Source organism: Eretmochelys imbricata, chromosome 11, assembly GCF_965152235.1.
Source record: "Eretmochelys imbricata isolate rEreImb1 chromosome 11, rEreImb1.hap1, whole genome shotgun sequence".
Lineage (NCBI taxonomy): Eukaryota > Metazoa > Chordata > Testudines > Cheloniidae > Eretmochelys > Eretmochelys imbricata.
Window position 1 is genome coordinate 68,455,231 of NC_135582.1, and position 15,011 is coordinate 68,470,241.

Here is a 15,011-nt window from a genome sequence, read left to right on the forward strand (position 1 = left end):
TGTATCATACCAACGTGTGTGTTGTCAATGAAGCACACCTGTAGCTGTGAGGCAGCAAACAAGAGAACCTGCAATATCCAGAGCCAGAGTGTGTCTAGACCTGTCTTGAAGGAACTTTTCACGGACTCCATGTCAGGCATCAGATGCTTGAACAGTCTTATCTCTCCTGCTGTACCCTTGAAACGAGGGCCTGATGGTTACGTCCGGGAGGCACTCTTTGGAAGGGAGCCTACCCTTACCCTGTTGTGGGAAAGGGGTAAATGACAAGCTGGGGGCAGGCTGTGAGCATACAGAGCACTGTGCTCTTTCCTTCAGAGCAATGCCAAAGAAGGATTGGGATGCACTTGTGGTACAAAAGGGTTAAGTGGCCTATAGGTATAGCAGGGACTGTCCTGAAAGAATATGTATGTTTAAAGGATGGGTCCTGGCCTCCAATCCATTCCTTCTGCGCTGCCCTGGCAGCACAAAAGGGACAGGAAACCACCCTTTTTGCCCTTGATAGCATCTGTCCCTGGTCCTGCCACTGCCATCCTGGGCATCCAAAGAGAGGAGGGGGTGTGGCTAGTGTGTGATATGCTCCTGGGATGGCTCCTTGAGGACTGTTACTGTCTGTTCAGGCTAGGCTGCTCTAATGTGTGCTGGGGACCAGATCACCCCCAGAATTGCACTAGGATTGGTAGGGACAGGGGCTAAAAGGCGATGGAAGACACCTACTCTGCGGTGTCTGTGATGTGGCCCTAACCCTGCTATCCTCAGCAGCTGACCATTTTAGGAACTCTCACCTTCCAGAGGTTTACTTAATAAATACCATGCATCCGATGAAGTGAGCTGTAGCTCACGAAAGCTTACGCTCAAATAAATGGGTTAGTCTCTAAGGTGCCACAAGTCCTCCTTTTCTTTTTGCGAAGACAGACTACCACAGCTGCTGCTCTGAAACCTAATAAATACCTAATAATCTTCAAACATCATCCACCTCTCCAACCACACTAAGCCCCCTCTCAGTAGCAAATGTCCCCCAGGCTTCTACGGAGGTTCTCCCGCAGCTGGGCACCAACTGCACACAGAAGGACTCTGGACCCACCAGGGCTTATGCCATTGTTGCTATGGCCTGCTGGGCGGTGTAGACAGAGGTGTACCTGTGGACTGGGTCCCGATCAGGGGCTGGCTCTCCAGGTCATTGTGCAAGGCAACGATGCTGACAGTGTACTCAGAACCGGGCCTGAGGCCATGCAGCTCGGCAGTGTCGTCTTCACCGTCGGGGGCGGGCACTAGCTCATGGATTCCATCCTCAGGGCTTGAGTAGGTCACCCTATAGCTGGTGACTTGCCCCTGGGGGCTTTCCCAAGCAATTTTGATGGAATCGACATCCACCTCAGTGAATGTCAGTCCTTTAGGGCGGTCAATGTCTGTTAGGCAAATTAATGGTAAGAGGTTATGTGATAAAAGCAGGGTGTGGGGAGGGGGGGAAAAAAGCATTCTGATTACAGGCAAAGCAGTCTTCAGGTTTGCAGGTGCCCAATTCTCCCCTGCCTTGCACAGATCTTTACACCTCTGCATCGTGAGCGTAAAACGCAATGCCAGCCCCACTGAAGTCCATAGGAGTTTTGCCATTGACTTGAATAAGGCCAATATTTCACCCCACCATGTGTCTGATTCTCATTTACACTAAGGCCCCTTTACGCCACTCAGCTCATATGGAAAGGCCTTAAAGTGTCAGAAATGTAATTCACACACACTAAGAGTCTCCTTTACACTGGCACAGTGAGGTAAGGAGCCTTGGTGTGCATTGAAATGAGGCCCCACCATTCTGATTTAGTTAGCCTTTCACACCCACGTTGCGCTCACTCTTCACTAGTGTAAGTAACCGTACAAGGCCGAGGAGCATCAGTCCCGCGATTTTCTTTCATAAATTAACATCCAATTAAACCATTTGTAATGATAGCAAGCATATTCTGAATCAATAAAAACCTTTGGCTGTGTAACAAGTGTGCATGGGATGCCCATATACACACACACACAATTATCTCACAAATATACCCACAAATTAGAGCCACTCATTGTCATCCTCTCATTAGATTACACTTGAGTGCAAGATCGTAAGGCAGGGTAAATACGCACAGCTCCGGTGATGACTTCTGTGGAGCAATCCCCATTTACACCTGCTGAGGATTGGGCCCATAATCATCAGATATGAATTAACCTTCATAATGATTCACAGAGTCATTTTTCTGCACTGTGATGTTAGCCCTATAGACCTGCATTTCCTATGCTTTAAGGTTAGCAAAGGTGATTTTATAGGAAACTTTTGGCTTCAGACTGATGCAGCTTGTGCAATAATCCTATGCAACACTTCCAGAAAATGCCTGTTCTGCTTACCATACTTTTATCATTATTTGGGTTAGATTGTGGCTTTACAGACAGGCCTGAGCAAGGACAGGTTCATAAACCATGATGCACTAGGAGTAGCCCTGGGAGACACTGTGCATTAGAAACACCCCTCTAAGTGACAGGTTCTTCCCTGCTTTCTCCTTGCGCCCCAAGTCGTACTCGGTCACTGTCCTATACCAGCAGGTCAGCACACAGACAGATGGGCCAAGACTCCGCCCATTGCCCACCTAGCTGCTCTTGGGAGTGAGCAATTGGGTATGCAAGTCCTGCTTGCTTTTGCGTACCTGGTCCCAAGGTCTAGTGGCCTACATAAGGGTATCAAGCGGGTTCTTAGTCCCTTGCATAGGCAAATGCTCTAAGTCAAAATCTAGCCCTCTAAAACCACCTTTGCCCTCCAGCTCTAGAAATGAGGTCTATGCAAAACATTTTTCAAAGATTCGCTGAAGGCAAACAGACCAGCAAAAAAAAGAAAAATGATTTTGCTTAGGCCGTTTTTAGTGAAAGAAAATAAAAGCACGGCATTGCGGGGGATTGCATATTTTGGCAGCATTTTGGGGGATTGCATATTTTGGCAGCAGATCCAGCTAGCTACTTCTTGACGAGAGGGGCGCTTGTCCTTCTTTAGGATCTAGATGCCCCCCGGAGTTCCCAGTTGTGCACAGTGGATTTACATAGCAGAAGATACTAGAGGTAGATCTGGTGGTTGTTTTGTTTTTTTCTGTGAAATTAAATACGTACTGGTAATGGCGGTCTCAACCAGAGGAAGGCTCTCTCCATTTTGACTCTGAGCATAGACACTAACCACATACTCGACTGTGGGCTGCAGGCCCTCGATGGTAGTTTGGGTTTGATCTGCAAGGAAAAGACAACACCGGGATAATTTGGAAGAGAGAGATGATTTTTTTTCCAGAGTAGCAGCCGTGTTAGTCTGTATTCGCAAAAAGGAGTACTTGTGGCACCTTATATTTGTTTTGTGTCTTAAGCCTAGATCTTCAAAGGTATTTAGGCACCAAACTCACATTGAAATCAGTCCCTTGGTGCCAGGTGGCAGAGACGGGAGCAAAGGCATAGTCAAAGCTGTGTGTGGTAGCCGTGTAGAGGTAAAAGTGGCTACGCGGATTGTCTCCTGCCCATCTCTGCAGAAAGTCTGTGTGGGTTGCTTGGGGAAAGCAGGAGGGGCCAGGAAAAGGAATTTCACTGAAGGATTGATGTGCCCGACACTATTTGCCATGTAAAAACCAGGGACTAGTCAGCGTGGCTCCGTCTGGGAATTCTACTGGAGAGGGCAGAGAGATGCAGTCACTAATGGTCACATGGCATACCTGCTGCCTTTGCTGAGCACAGTGGGAACTCTGCAGCCTCTCTGGGTGTCTGCTGAGAACCCACAGAGCTCGGGCAGGGTTTTCGATGGCTCGCCAACCTTTTCATCTTTTCCCAGCTTCCTGGCCTAGTCCCTTGCACGGAATGGGCAGAGCTCACTGCAGAACTTGGGGAGGTGGGAGGAAGCAGGGGGGTAACACAGCCAAGCAGCTACCCATTCATTCCCATGGGGAATTTTGACTACATGCTTTGACTCGGGGGCCTTATTTTTAAAGCTGGACCAAACTTTGGTGAATTTGCCTTGCTGCAGTACTGAGCAAGGGTACTGAACTGTGGCCTAAGACCTGCTGGGATGCCAAACGTCAGCAGAGTCTGACTAGATTGTCCGTACCTGGCCTGACTCGTATACCAAGGCTCCTTCAGCCTGCTCCGCAAAGAGCCCTTCAAGTGAGTGTTACTGTCATTCATATCCACTCACAGGCCCCTTGAGGCTGCTGGAGCCCTGTAATCAGTCTCTTGACATTAGAGAAACAAAACAAATGCAGCCAGATCTTCACTACTTTTTGGAATAAGATTGAATATTAACCTGACTGCAGCAGCAAACAGCCTTGAGAGCTAATCTCAGTGCAGCCGGTAAAACAGACTGAAATTTTCCAGAGGGCAAAATGCAAAGTCACCAGAAGAGCCCTTAAGACAACATGCTCAGTCCCAGAGAGGGAAATTTGCCCCAGGCACTCTCAAGTGACTCCCCTAGGGGTTTTAAGAAGTGGTGCCAATGGACTCCAGGCAACTGCGGCGACATCCCTAGGGATGTGAAGACGTACTCACCCGCAGGGACAGTTTTTGTTTTCATGGGCCCATGGCCATCCTTGGGGACGCTTGTCACTCGGTAACCCGTGACCGGCGAAGTCGAAGGCAGCCATCTGACACTGATGCTGCTATCCTGAACATCGGTCACTTGCATCTGGGATGGCGTGTCAATCTCTGCACATCGAAAAAAAAGCCCGGTGAGCATCTGCAATGCAGGAAGTCTCCTTTCCTCACTGTATCCCATGTCTGTAGGGCCCACTGTGACTCCCACCTGCAACTTCTTCTGCTTTTTCTCTTAGACTGTTGCTGTTTTTTTAATGGAAAACCCACGCTGCTCTGACTTACTGTTTGTACCATCAGAGCACGTATTATTATTGATCACGTTTATTACAGTGGTGCCTAAAGGCCAACCAACAATGGAAGCCCATTGTACAGACAGAACAGTCGACAGTCCCCGTTCCAAGCAGTGTACAATCTGACTAAGGTCCCAATCAAGAATCACATATCAGGCCCATAGTACTTAGCTCACTACATCCAATACCCATTAATGGCAGTGGAAGTCTTTTAAAAGGGCCATTAAAGAGATTTTCCCTCGGTTTCAATGGGAGTTAGTTGTTTGTACAGGGTTTGAGCCATCAAGAAGACAGTCCCTGTCCCAGAGAGCTCATCTAGGGTAGTTTCTATTAGGGTCAGAGAATACCTACATGCTACAGTGCATTAAAAATGCCAGAGATAAGATGCAGACAGAATAGTCATCCTACATCCTACAGTCAAGTGGTTTGACACCCCATGTGCAAGGAGCCAGCCTTTGCTTGGTATGCTCACGCCAACAAAGATGGATGTTAAGTGGTTCCCCCCAACAACAAGTCCACAACTCTGGTAAGTTTGTTTAGTCGTATTCTAAACTCCTCTCTCCAAAAGCCGCCATCCCATTTTGTAACTTTATGAACACGATGGGCCAAATCCATCTGGGGTGTAACTCCACCAAAGCCCACTGAAACGGAGGACAATTATGAGATAAACCAGAAGCTAGCAGCACTGTCCATGTGTCTCACCTGTTTTGTACGTGACCGTGACCGGCTTGCTGCTGGCGGGGCTGTCTCCACGGCCCGTCACTGCATACACTGTGATGGTATAGTCTGCTGCGGGCTTAAGGTCGTTGATGGTGGCAGTGGACATGGTGCCAGGCACAGTAAACTCCTGGACAGGGCTATTGCCACCTGGGAGGGCAGGTAAGAAAGCAAATCTGATGAAAATGCTGATAATTACTCATGTTTTAAACAAAAAAGCAAGGGGTGACCCAAAACCCACTGAGCTGAAGTCAGCGGAAGACTCCCATTGATTTCAATGAGATTTGGGTCAACCCATAATAAATTGGAAAAGCCTTTTTCACCCCAAACCAAGAGGCAAACGAGAGGCCCATGGAACTCCGTCTGAAATGAATGGAGTTTCTGGATGTGGTAGGCGAAGATGATTTGCCCCACCTTTAAAGTTCAGCCATTATATTTACTTATTGGTAATCTTCTCTCAGTGCATATCCATCAGCACACTGAGTTCTGAGAGCATGCTGCATGCTCCAATCATCGATCACATTTGCCTTCACTATTTGCTGCAGGTTTTAAATGGCCCGAGCTTAAAAGTGTCGCACTCGGTGTCCATGGGGAGCTTGGAGAAGCGGTAATATTAGAACACACTGACCTGTTTCACCGTAGGTTATCCTATAGTATCTAACAGTAACTGCAGGAGCATCCCAGGAAATCACCAGGCTGGTGGGGCTAGTGGCAGTAACTTCCAGGTCCCTTGGAACGTCGGAAACTAGAAAAGAGGTGAGGGTTAAGAAAGAAAATTAAAAAACATTTGACGCTCCCCAGGCTCCTGTTACTCCGCTTACACTGGAGGCTGCTGCTACTAACAAGTCTTTCCAATAGCCCACAGTTTGCAGTCAGGTCTCTAGGTGTCATATCTGGCTAAAAGCCTGAATCCAATGGCTATGGAAAGATTGTTATTGACTTCTGTGGACACTAGATTGAGCCCTAAATGTGTCCCTCCTGCAGAAAATCCTAGGGGAGAGGGAAATTGCCCAGAGAACTCATTTCTGAAGGCTACTCCCCTCAGTGGGAGGGCTTTGATGTCTGCCATTGGAGGGCAAGAAGAAAGACCTCAATCCTCATGGATCTACCAGCCCAGGAGCCAACCAGCAGCTCCCTGGGTTTTTCCTTTGCTTTGGTAGTGTGATGCCCTGAGGCAGGCCCACCCAATGTCATTTAAAACAAAAGAATGTGCACAATGGACATTGGCCCGAGCTATCTGAATTAACACTTAACCTCTTCAGAAACTCCTTTGTATGATAAAATGCCTTGTCTCCTTAGCAGATAGATTTTCTGTGCTTTGGGCCTGATCCTAAGCTCATGGGAATCAGTGGGAGTCTGTCCACTGAACTCAGAGGCCTTTGAGTCAAGCCCCTTCTCCTCTAGCCAACTTTCTGCTCTGCTGTCAGTAGTTCACTTACTCGCCAGCCAGCCGCAAGGATTCAGTTTAACAACTTGTCGAGATGGGGCAGGAGAATTTCAATGTACATTTTTCTGGCTTGTTTCCAAACTGACCTGTTGTTTGCTGGCCAACCAAGGGCAAGCTCTCCTCTCTGCCGTTGACAGCAATAATGCTGACCACGTACTCTGACCCTGGAGCCAGGTTAGTGAGGGTGATGGAATTCCGAGAAGGTGGGACACGGTCTTCCCTGGGCCTGGTGCCGCTGTGTTCCAGATGGTGGCGAATTTTGTAGCCGGTGATGGTGGCACGAGGAGCAATCCAGTGCACAGTGAAAGAGTTGGCAGTTATATCCGAAAAGTCAATGCCACTTGGAGAATCAAGACCTGGTTGGGGCGGGAGGATCCCCAAGAAAAGGGAGGTTCAGTTTATTTGAATAACAGATACATTTATTTTGAAATGATGAGGGATTTCCCCAACCCCACCCCACGGTGGGATTTCAGAATCCTGCTTGCACTCCTGCCAAACACTGTTCACCACTGAACCTATAAATATGTAATGATCCGGGTCATACAGTGGTGTAAAAAACCCCACAGGAACATAGTTGCAAAAAATGGAATCTCATTGCAAGTTCAGTCCACATTTGGAGTCCTCTGAACTTGAAGTATTTGACAATTTTAAATGTTTGCCAAAACAAAAACACCCAGCCCTGGTTTCAGAGAACAGACAAAGCCAAAGTACAAAAACATCAGAATACTTCTGATACGTGGTTGTAAAATGTCAGAGGGATACAGTGGATGGACCTGAACGTGACGTGTTTGGACACCTCTTGGGGGGACTGAACACTGGTCTTTTATTGGGCCAAACCCTCAGTGGATGTAAATTAGCATAGCCCCATTGAAGTCAATTATACACCTTTTAATTAAAACCAATGGACGATCCGGCCCTTTGACCATTTTGCTCAGCACTTCCCAAGCTGTCTCTCTGCATCACTCCCTTAAAATCTTTTGTGCAATTCTCCAACAATATAACAATACATGTCAAGGAGAGCAAAATCTTAAAGGCTTTTATGTCCCCCCAGTGATCAGCGTTGTCCTATCCGTGAGTGGTTAACAGGAGGGATAGAAGCAAACGGACGTTTTCCAAGCAGGTATCCACATACCTGTTTTCTGCACACCAGTCAGAGGGGTGCTTTCATGCTGCTCATAGACGCTGTAGACGCTCACCAGATATTCAGTGCCAGGCAGGAGACCTGAAGGATTAAAGCACACATTCGCAATTGTCAGACTCTCAGAGCAACTGAAAATCCTCAGCAAATTCTAGCTGACACGGCTCAGTATGTGGACCGACCGGTTTTTGCTTAGCCTGGGCAAAACCTGAGCCCCATGGATAGCTAGACATCTGAATCCAGCTGAAGCTTCAACAGTCTTTGCCATGGGAATGGCCTTTTGTTTCATGGAAGTTTTAGCCTGCAACAAGTGTTGGCGGGTTCCCTTTTTTATTGTTATTTGCCAAGGACATTATTTAGATGGGTTTGGCAGCAGGGATTAGTTTTCCATACAGGCCTCCTAGCTCTGAGCATTTAGTGATACACAGGGCCAGATCCTCAGCTGATGTAAACTGATGTAGCACCACTGACTTTCAGTGAAGCGATTTTCATTTACGCCAGCTAACAATGTGGTCCTTTATTTTTAAAGCAGGTGCTGTCTCTCCCTCAACCAATATGTCCAGTTTCTAGGGAAAGTCCTCCCAACAAAACTCAACTTTTGTATCAAGATGAGCAAATTAATTATATGCTTGTGAGAAATGCAAGAGACCAGTTACACTGTACTGCTGAAATTTCAGCTAGAGCATTTATTTTCCTTTCCAAAATCTAAAGACTCAAAGGGGACCTTCTGCTTATTTTGATCCTTTGTGTCTTCATCTAGACCGCTGCACTGCCAGTCATTGACTTTTTGTCAAACAAGATAGGCAATATGTACCTACTCTTAATGCCTAACCAGGTTCAACTGCCCCCCACCAGTATGATGAAGCATCGTCCTTGTCTTAGCATGAAAAGGTTTACATGGTTGGACTTTAACTTGTTAAAACAATGAACCAAGTCCCTCACTGGTGTAAATTAGCATAGCTCTATGGAAATCAACGAAGCTATGCCAATTTACACCAGCAGAGAATCTGGTCCATTATACTTATTCCAATCAATTTCTTGCTTTTCCTTCCCTTTATGCTGGGTCTCCAACAAGAAATTCACTGGAGAGCTGGGGTTCTGAATGTGTTCAGAGGATGGACCACATCTTCTGGGAAATTATCTCATGGACCAACTCACCTCCAATTCACAATCAGGAGAACCAGGTCTCCCCAATTCATGACCTCTCAATGTCCACGTGGCAGCTATTCCCATTAATACATAGGGGAGTAATATTAAGAAAAGTACTTTATGTATTTGTATCTATTTTAATGCAATGTAACTGCTGCAAACCAGGGGGAGGGAGCTAATACCATATGACCACAACCAGCATATTGATCTACAGACCAGCAAGTGCTCTGCAGACCCGCCAACCATCAATAGACTTCAGCTTGAGCAATGCTGCTGTAGAGAAGTTCGTTACGTCCAGCTGACCTACGCAGGTAACCTCTTACTTGTTAAAACCACCATGTTGTCGGAGGGTGAAATGGTCAGCTCGGCAACATCTTCCTCTTTCTTCACAGGTGAGTAACGCACCAGGAAACTGGTCAGTTCAATGGATACTGGAGGAGTCCAGGTCACACGCATAGCATCTGGCCCCACGTTGGTGAAGCGCAGGTCAGTGGGAGCAGGAACAGCTACATGCAAAGAATATTGTTGTTGTCGTTTTAACATTTTCTGGAAGGTGAGAGTTAACCAAGGTGGACGTTCAGGGAATCTACAATGTATCTCATGCAAAAAAAGAAGCTACTGTGTCAGATCCATGCAAACATACTCCTAAGCTACATTTGGTTCCACTACAGTTAAAAACACTCAGGCTACTGTGAGGCTCCTTTCACCTCTTGCCAAATCGCTGATACTTAAATGTATTCTGTTGAGATAATTGGAAAACAAGGTGGCAGGTTTCTGTAATATTGGCCTTGCAGCTGCATCTTGGGTTAGAGAGACGTGGCCAAGAGAGGCTTAAGTTGCCATACAGCAGTTTACATATGAAAAAGTCATTTAATCCAAAACTGATACATGCATACATAGGGGAGGAGAGGATCCATTAAACCCTTCGCCTCTATGTCTACTTGTGTGTTTAAGGGTTTAGAACCTCCGCAGCTTATTCACATGTGACCGGGGTTTCATGCACAAACTAATTCTCAGTTCATCTTCTACCCATGCACTACAGAGAACCTTGACAGTGGGACATGCCTGTCACTAACGTGTGCTCAGGGAGTGATGTTTCTTCTCCATCTTTTAAGGCAAGAATTGAAGAATTGGGCCACCACCAAAAAAATACGAATAGCTCAAATGACTTGACCATTTAGCCATTTAGTCATTTAGTGTCAGGGGCTAAACCAAAGAGTGTCTCCAGAATTGTATCCACCCTTTGGGGGATCCCATCTCACTTTGGGGATTGTGATTCAGGATATTATATTTTGGGGATCATATAACTCAAGTTTAACAGTGAAACCTGAAAAGCTAAAAAGCCAACATGAATAAGACCCTGCCTTTGCAGTTATCTGCAATATAAAAATGCAGTTCACGCACAGGGCTAAAAAAATGCCAACTGCATAGCCCTTCCCATCCTATATTTAAAACAGAAGCCGGTCCTTGTCCTTCCCTCCCCGCATCACAGTGAGTGGCTCAATTCTTCTCAGAGAAAGCCCCAGTCACCCTAGTAGCTAGTGACAGCATGAAACACCATCCAGGTCACAAACACGGAAGTTTTCAAAATTCACCCGTTTGCTGTGTCAGAGTGGTAGGGGCGCTCTCTCCGCCATTAATGAGTGTGATTACGCTGATGTCGTAATCAATGCCCGGCTCCAGGCCTGTGACTGTGTAGTATCCTACTGAGGAGTCCACAAAATCTTCAAAAATAGGGACACTTTCTCCTGCCGCAACTACCGTGATGCGGTAACCAATAATGGTGGAGGCGTTTAGTGGGGTCCACCTCAGGCCGATGCTTGTATCAGTTATGTCAACAAAGCTTAGGTCAGTGAGCTGGGGCACCTCTACTGAGTGCCAAGGGGAACAGCAAAGACACACAGAGGCAAAAGAAAAGAGGAGGGGGGAAAAATAAGGCAGTGTTCATCAGGTTACATGTCTTCACAGTGAGGAAACGGTCAAGCGATGACGGTGATATGCAATATTTTCCTACTGAGGGCCCAATTGTGCCATCCTTCTTTACATGAAATAGCACCTTGCAACATACAGAGGGCCAGATTACACAGGGAAAGAAGCTGACAGGAATGCAGGATTTTAGTGGGAGTTTGGTGCCGAAACACCTTTGAAGATCTGGACTCTGCCTGGTGGGATGTGCAAAAGCCTAAGTAGTTTAGGGTCCTAACTCCCACTGAACTTACTGTAAGGCTGAGACAATTGGGCCCTGAGGTGTTTTTTTAAAGGATTCTCTTAAAAGACACAATACCCAATTTTAGCATTTTTAAAAAAATTCTCTTGCCTGTTAATCTTTAAGCAAAAGAAAACTGGATTAGTGAGAACTGACCCTTGAGAATTTAAAAAAAAAAAAAAAAAACAGTCAGATTACTATGTCCAGCTTCAAATGTTCAGATCATAAAATCATCAACCCACTGGGGATGCTGAAATAACTGGAGTGAGCCCGATCCTGAGCTGGCGAAAACTGCTGTAGTTCTATTTTAAGTCAACGAAGGCAGCTGGTGTAAACCAGTGTATCTTTATTGACCGGAAAGAAGCCATGATGATTTTCACCAGCTGAGGTTCTGGCCCGGTATTCTTAAAGTCTGCTACAGCTGCAGCACGGGTGCTAAAACAAAAACCCCAAACTTGGGAGCAATAGAAAGCTTGCCTAGAAAAACTGTAAGTGGTTAAAAATGAGCTTTTCTAGGATATGGGTTTTCCATATGACACTCACAGCATCACTCAGCTCTGAATGTTATGCTAGGAGCAGGCTGTGGCTGAGAGAAACTGACTTGGTTTCTTAACCAAACTTGACAATCTCCAAACCAAGCCACTGAATTAGGATTCACTTGAATAACCTTCTAAATGCATCCTAGATGTTTGCAGAGTTAACAAGGCTATGGGATTTTTTCCGATGGACACTACCACTTCAGCAAAGCTTTTCTTTCCCAAATGTTAGACCCAACAGAAATCAGGGATTTTGCTTTGCCTTTAACTTATAGGCACCAGCTCTTCAGCTGGAACAAACAGACACAGTTCCTTTAAAGTTAACAGAACTGCACCAGCTCCAAGTCTGGCCCTGGGACTTTACGAACAGAATCCTGAAGTCAGTGGGAGCTGTGGATGCTGCTCCCTTCAGCAAGAAAGGACCTATGGCTTATTACACTTGTGATAGGATCATTATGAATTAGCTGGAAAAAAGAAATATCAGATAGAACTGGCACAATAGGCCGGTTTGCTTAATAACTGAGCAAAGATGTCTTGCTCTGTTATGAAAAACAAGTATTTTACAGAATAAAAAAGTGTAGCAAAATGTCCATTTTCTGTAAAATAACTATTTATCCTCATGGGCTGCATTTACCATATCACCTTTCAAAAATATAAAAAGACACAAAGGATGCCATTTTAGTGCTTTTTTTCCCCCATTAGAGCATGGTACAGGGTTAAAGCCGTTGTTGCTTTAATGATACAATGCTGCTACAGTAGATACCCACAGGAGTGCACGGTAACTCAGCGAAGCACAGAAATTTGAAAAGCAGGGTTAACAGCAAGCGTTTGCCAAACACACAAGCTGGCACTGTTTCATGGCTTAGCGGAAACAAAGCCAAACAAAACCTTCACAAAGCAAAACTAACTCCCCATCATTCAGGGATTCAGATGTTCATCGTACAACTGTGATTCTGGGACTACCAATGGAGGGTTACGTGGAGACATCCCTGTATGTCGTGAAATACCCACAAAGTAATCTGCCGCTAGCTCCTACCAGTACTACGTTACGTCCTGGCTTCCCCTTCTTCGCCGCCGCAGGTCTGCTGGCTGGGGTACCATGGGGTGGAGTCAAGGCCCTGCCCATTCACCAGCCCACCTGTACAAGTGAGGCAGTGTACCAGTTCCACAGAGACAGCTCTTTCCCTGCGGATGGGCTGCCAATGCGTAAGGGGGTATAAGGGGCCCCTTACTCACCTGCACTGGTGCGTAGGGCAAGTGACTACTTGCTGCTAGGGTCTAAGCCTGCAAATCCTCCACCACCAGTGTCAGCGGGAGGTCCAGACTGCTTACAAGGTTGGTCTGTTACAGTGACCGAGGCTGCTTCTCATCTTTCCATTACCTTGTGAGATGGTTTTGGAGATGGGGATGCTTTCCTTGTTGTCCTTGACAGAATAAACACTGACGTTGTACTCCAGGCCAGGGCTCAGATTTTCAAAGATGCAGGAATTCTGCTCTGCACTAACCACTTCCTCCAGGGTGTAACCCTGCTGCCCATGGGTAGGAACGGTGGTAACTCTGTACCCAGTGATGCCTGAAATACATAGATCACAGGAATCAATGCGGTGGATTTATTTAAACCAGGCTTGGATACAATCGCTCAGAGAAAATACAGATGATATTAAACAGATGCTCCCTGTCAACCTCAATTGGGCATGCAAGTGCTTGCTCGACGTAAGAGCGGTCCGCTTTGCATTGACACATGAGATACATTTCCAAAGAAGTGTCCAATGGGGGCTTAGCTGCACAGCTCCCATGAGCATTAACAGGAGACACATGACTAGTTTCTAATGCACTCTTAGGAGTTGCCCAAAGCCAAAATTCTACTGACAAGAAGTAGGAAACGTTACATCTCTCAGCTCAGGGGGGGTTTTCAAAGGCACTTAGCATTGGCCTACCAGTTCCCATTGAAGTCAAGGGAAATACTCCCATCCACATCAATGGGAGAAGAGTTAGGCCAAAGTTGGGTGCTTTGGAAAATGCCACACTCACTTTCAGTAAACTAACCCCACATTTTCCCTTCCTGCCAGAAACCCTCTTGGTCTTTGTTTCTTTATTTCAGACTATGTTAACTAGCAAGGATACTGGAGCAGTCTTCTCACTCCCCAAATCCTACCTGGCTTGAAAGGCAACTTCAATCACCCTTTGGAATGTCAGTGTTTGACATGGAAGGTACGGCTTTAAGAGACCTGTTGCAGACCGTTTACATACAGGAATGCAGAACATTTGTATTCTATCAGATGATATTTGAATGTAACTGAAAACAACATATGCCAAAAGATGACATGGAAGCTAAACATTTCATCGGTGCCTGGTTAACAACAATCGCTGTGCCGTCAGTTACACTAGTGTTAATCCAGAGTAAATCAGTGGAGTTATTCTTGATCTACACTTTTGTAATGCAGAGCCGTTTCTGATGCTATGTAATTACCTGGACTTGTGCTTCTATCCCAGGAGACGGTCAAGATTCCAGTGTCAGGGTTAGGCTCCAGATGCAGGTTAGTCGGTGGGGACAATGCTACAAGAAACCACATGCATGATGAGTTGACAATCCCAAGAGTCATTTGAAAAACAACAACAACCGAAGCCCTTAAAATTAAGAAATAACTAAAATAGCTTCTTTTCAGAGCTGTACTCTGACTTGCCCCATGCAGTAATGTTAGTGTCATCTGAGAATCAAAGGGAGAGCAGACTCCTTTGCGACTGAGAAGAGAGAAAATGACACACACGCGCACTGTTTTAGGGGTTTAGCAGTACTACTGCTGCTAACAATAATTCTTTTGGTGCTCAACTGAATTCAGGCCCAGATCTTACAGTGCTTTATAAAGGAAAATCATTAGCATTATTCTCATTAAATATAGGGAAGAACTGAGGCAAAGAGACTTGCCCAAGGCTATCCTGCAGTGGC

At 46.1% G+C, this 15,011-nt stretch overlaps 1 protein-coding gene across 3 annotated transcripts in view; it reads right to left on the reverse strand.

Moving 5' to 3' along the window:
• FN1 (fibronectin 1) overlaps positions 1–15,011 on the reverse strand; it is a 68,160-nt gene that overhangs the window by 15,112 nt on the left and 38,037 nt on the right. For all 3 annotated transcript variants that reach the window (XM_077829837.1, XM_077829836.1, XM_077829835.1), the window contains exons 23-32: positions 14,535–14,621; positions 13,446–13,637; positions 9,646–9,828; positions 8,168–8,257; positions 7,122–7,391; positions 6,217–6,333; positions 5,574–5,738; positions 4,537–4,692; positions 3,127–3,240; positions 1,137–1,406 (exon numbers count right to left, since the gene is read on the reverse strand). In XM_077829837.1, the coding sequence (XP_077685963.1) occupies positions 1,137–1,406; positions 3,127–3,240; positions 4,537–4,692; positions 5,574–5,738; positions 6,217–6,333; positions 7,122–7,391; positions 8,168–8,257; positions 9,646–9,828; positions 13,446–13,637; positions 14,535–14,621 (1,644 nt within the window). The remainder of the gene's footprint in view (positions 1–1,136; positions 1,407–3,126; positions 3,241–4,536; positions 4,693–5,573; positions 5,739–6,216; positions 6,334–7,121; positions 7,392–8,167; positions 8,258–9,645; positions 9,829–13,445; positions 13,638–14,534; positions 14,622–15,011) is intronic.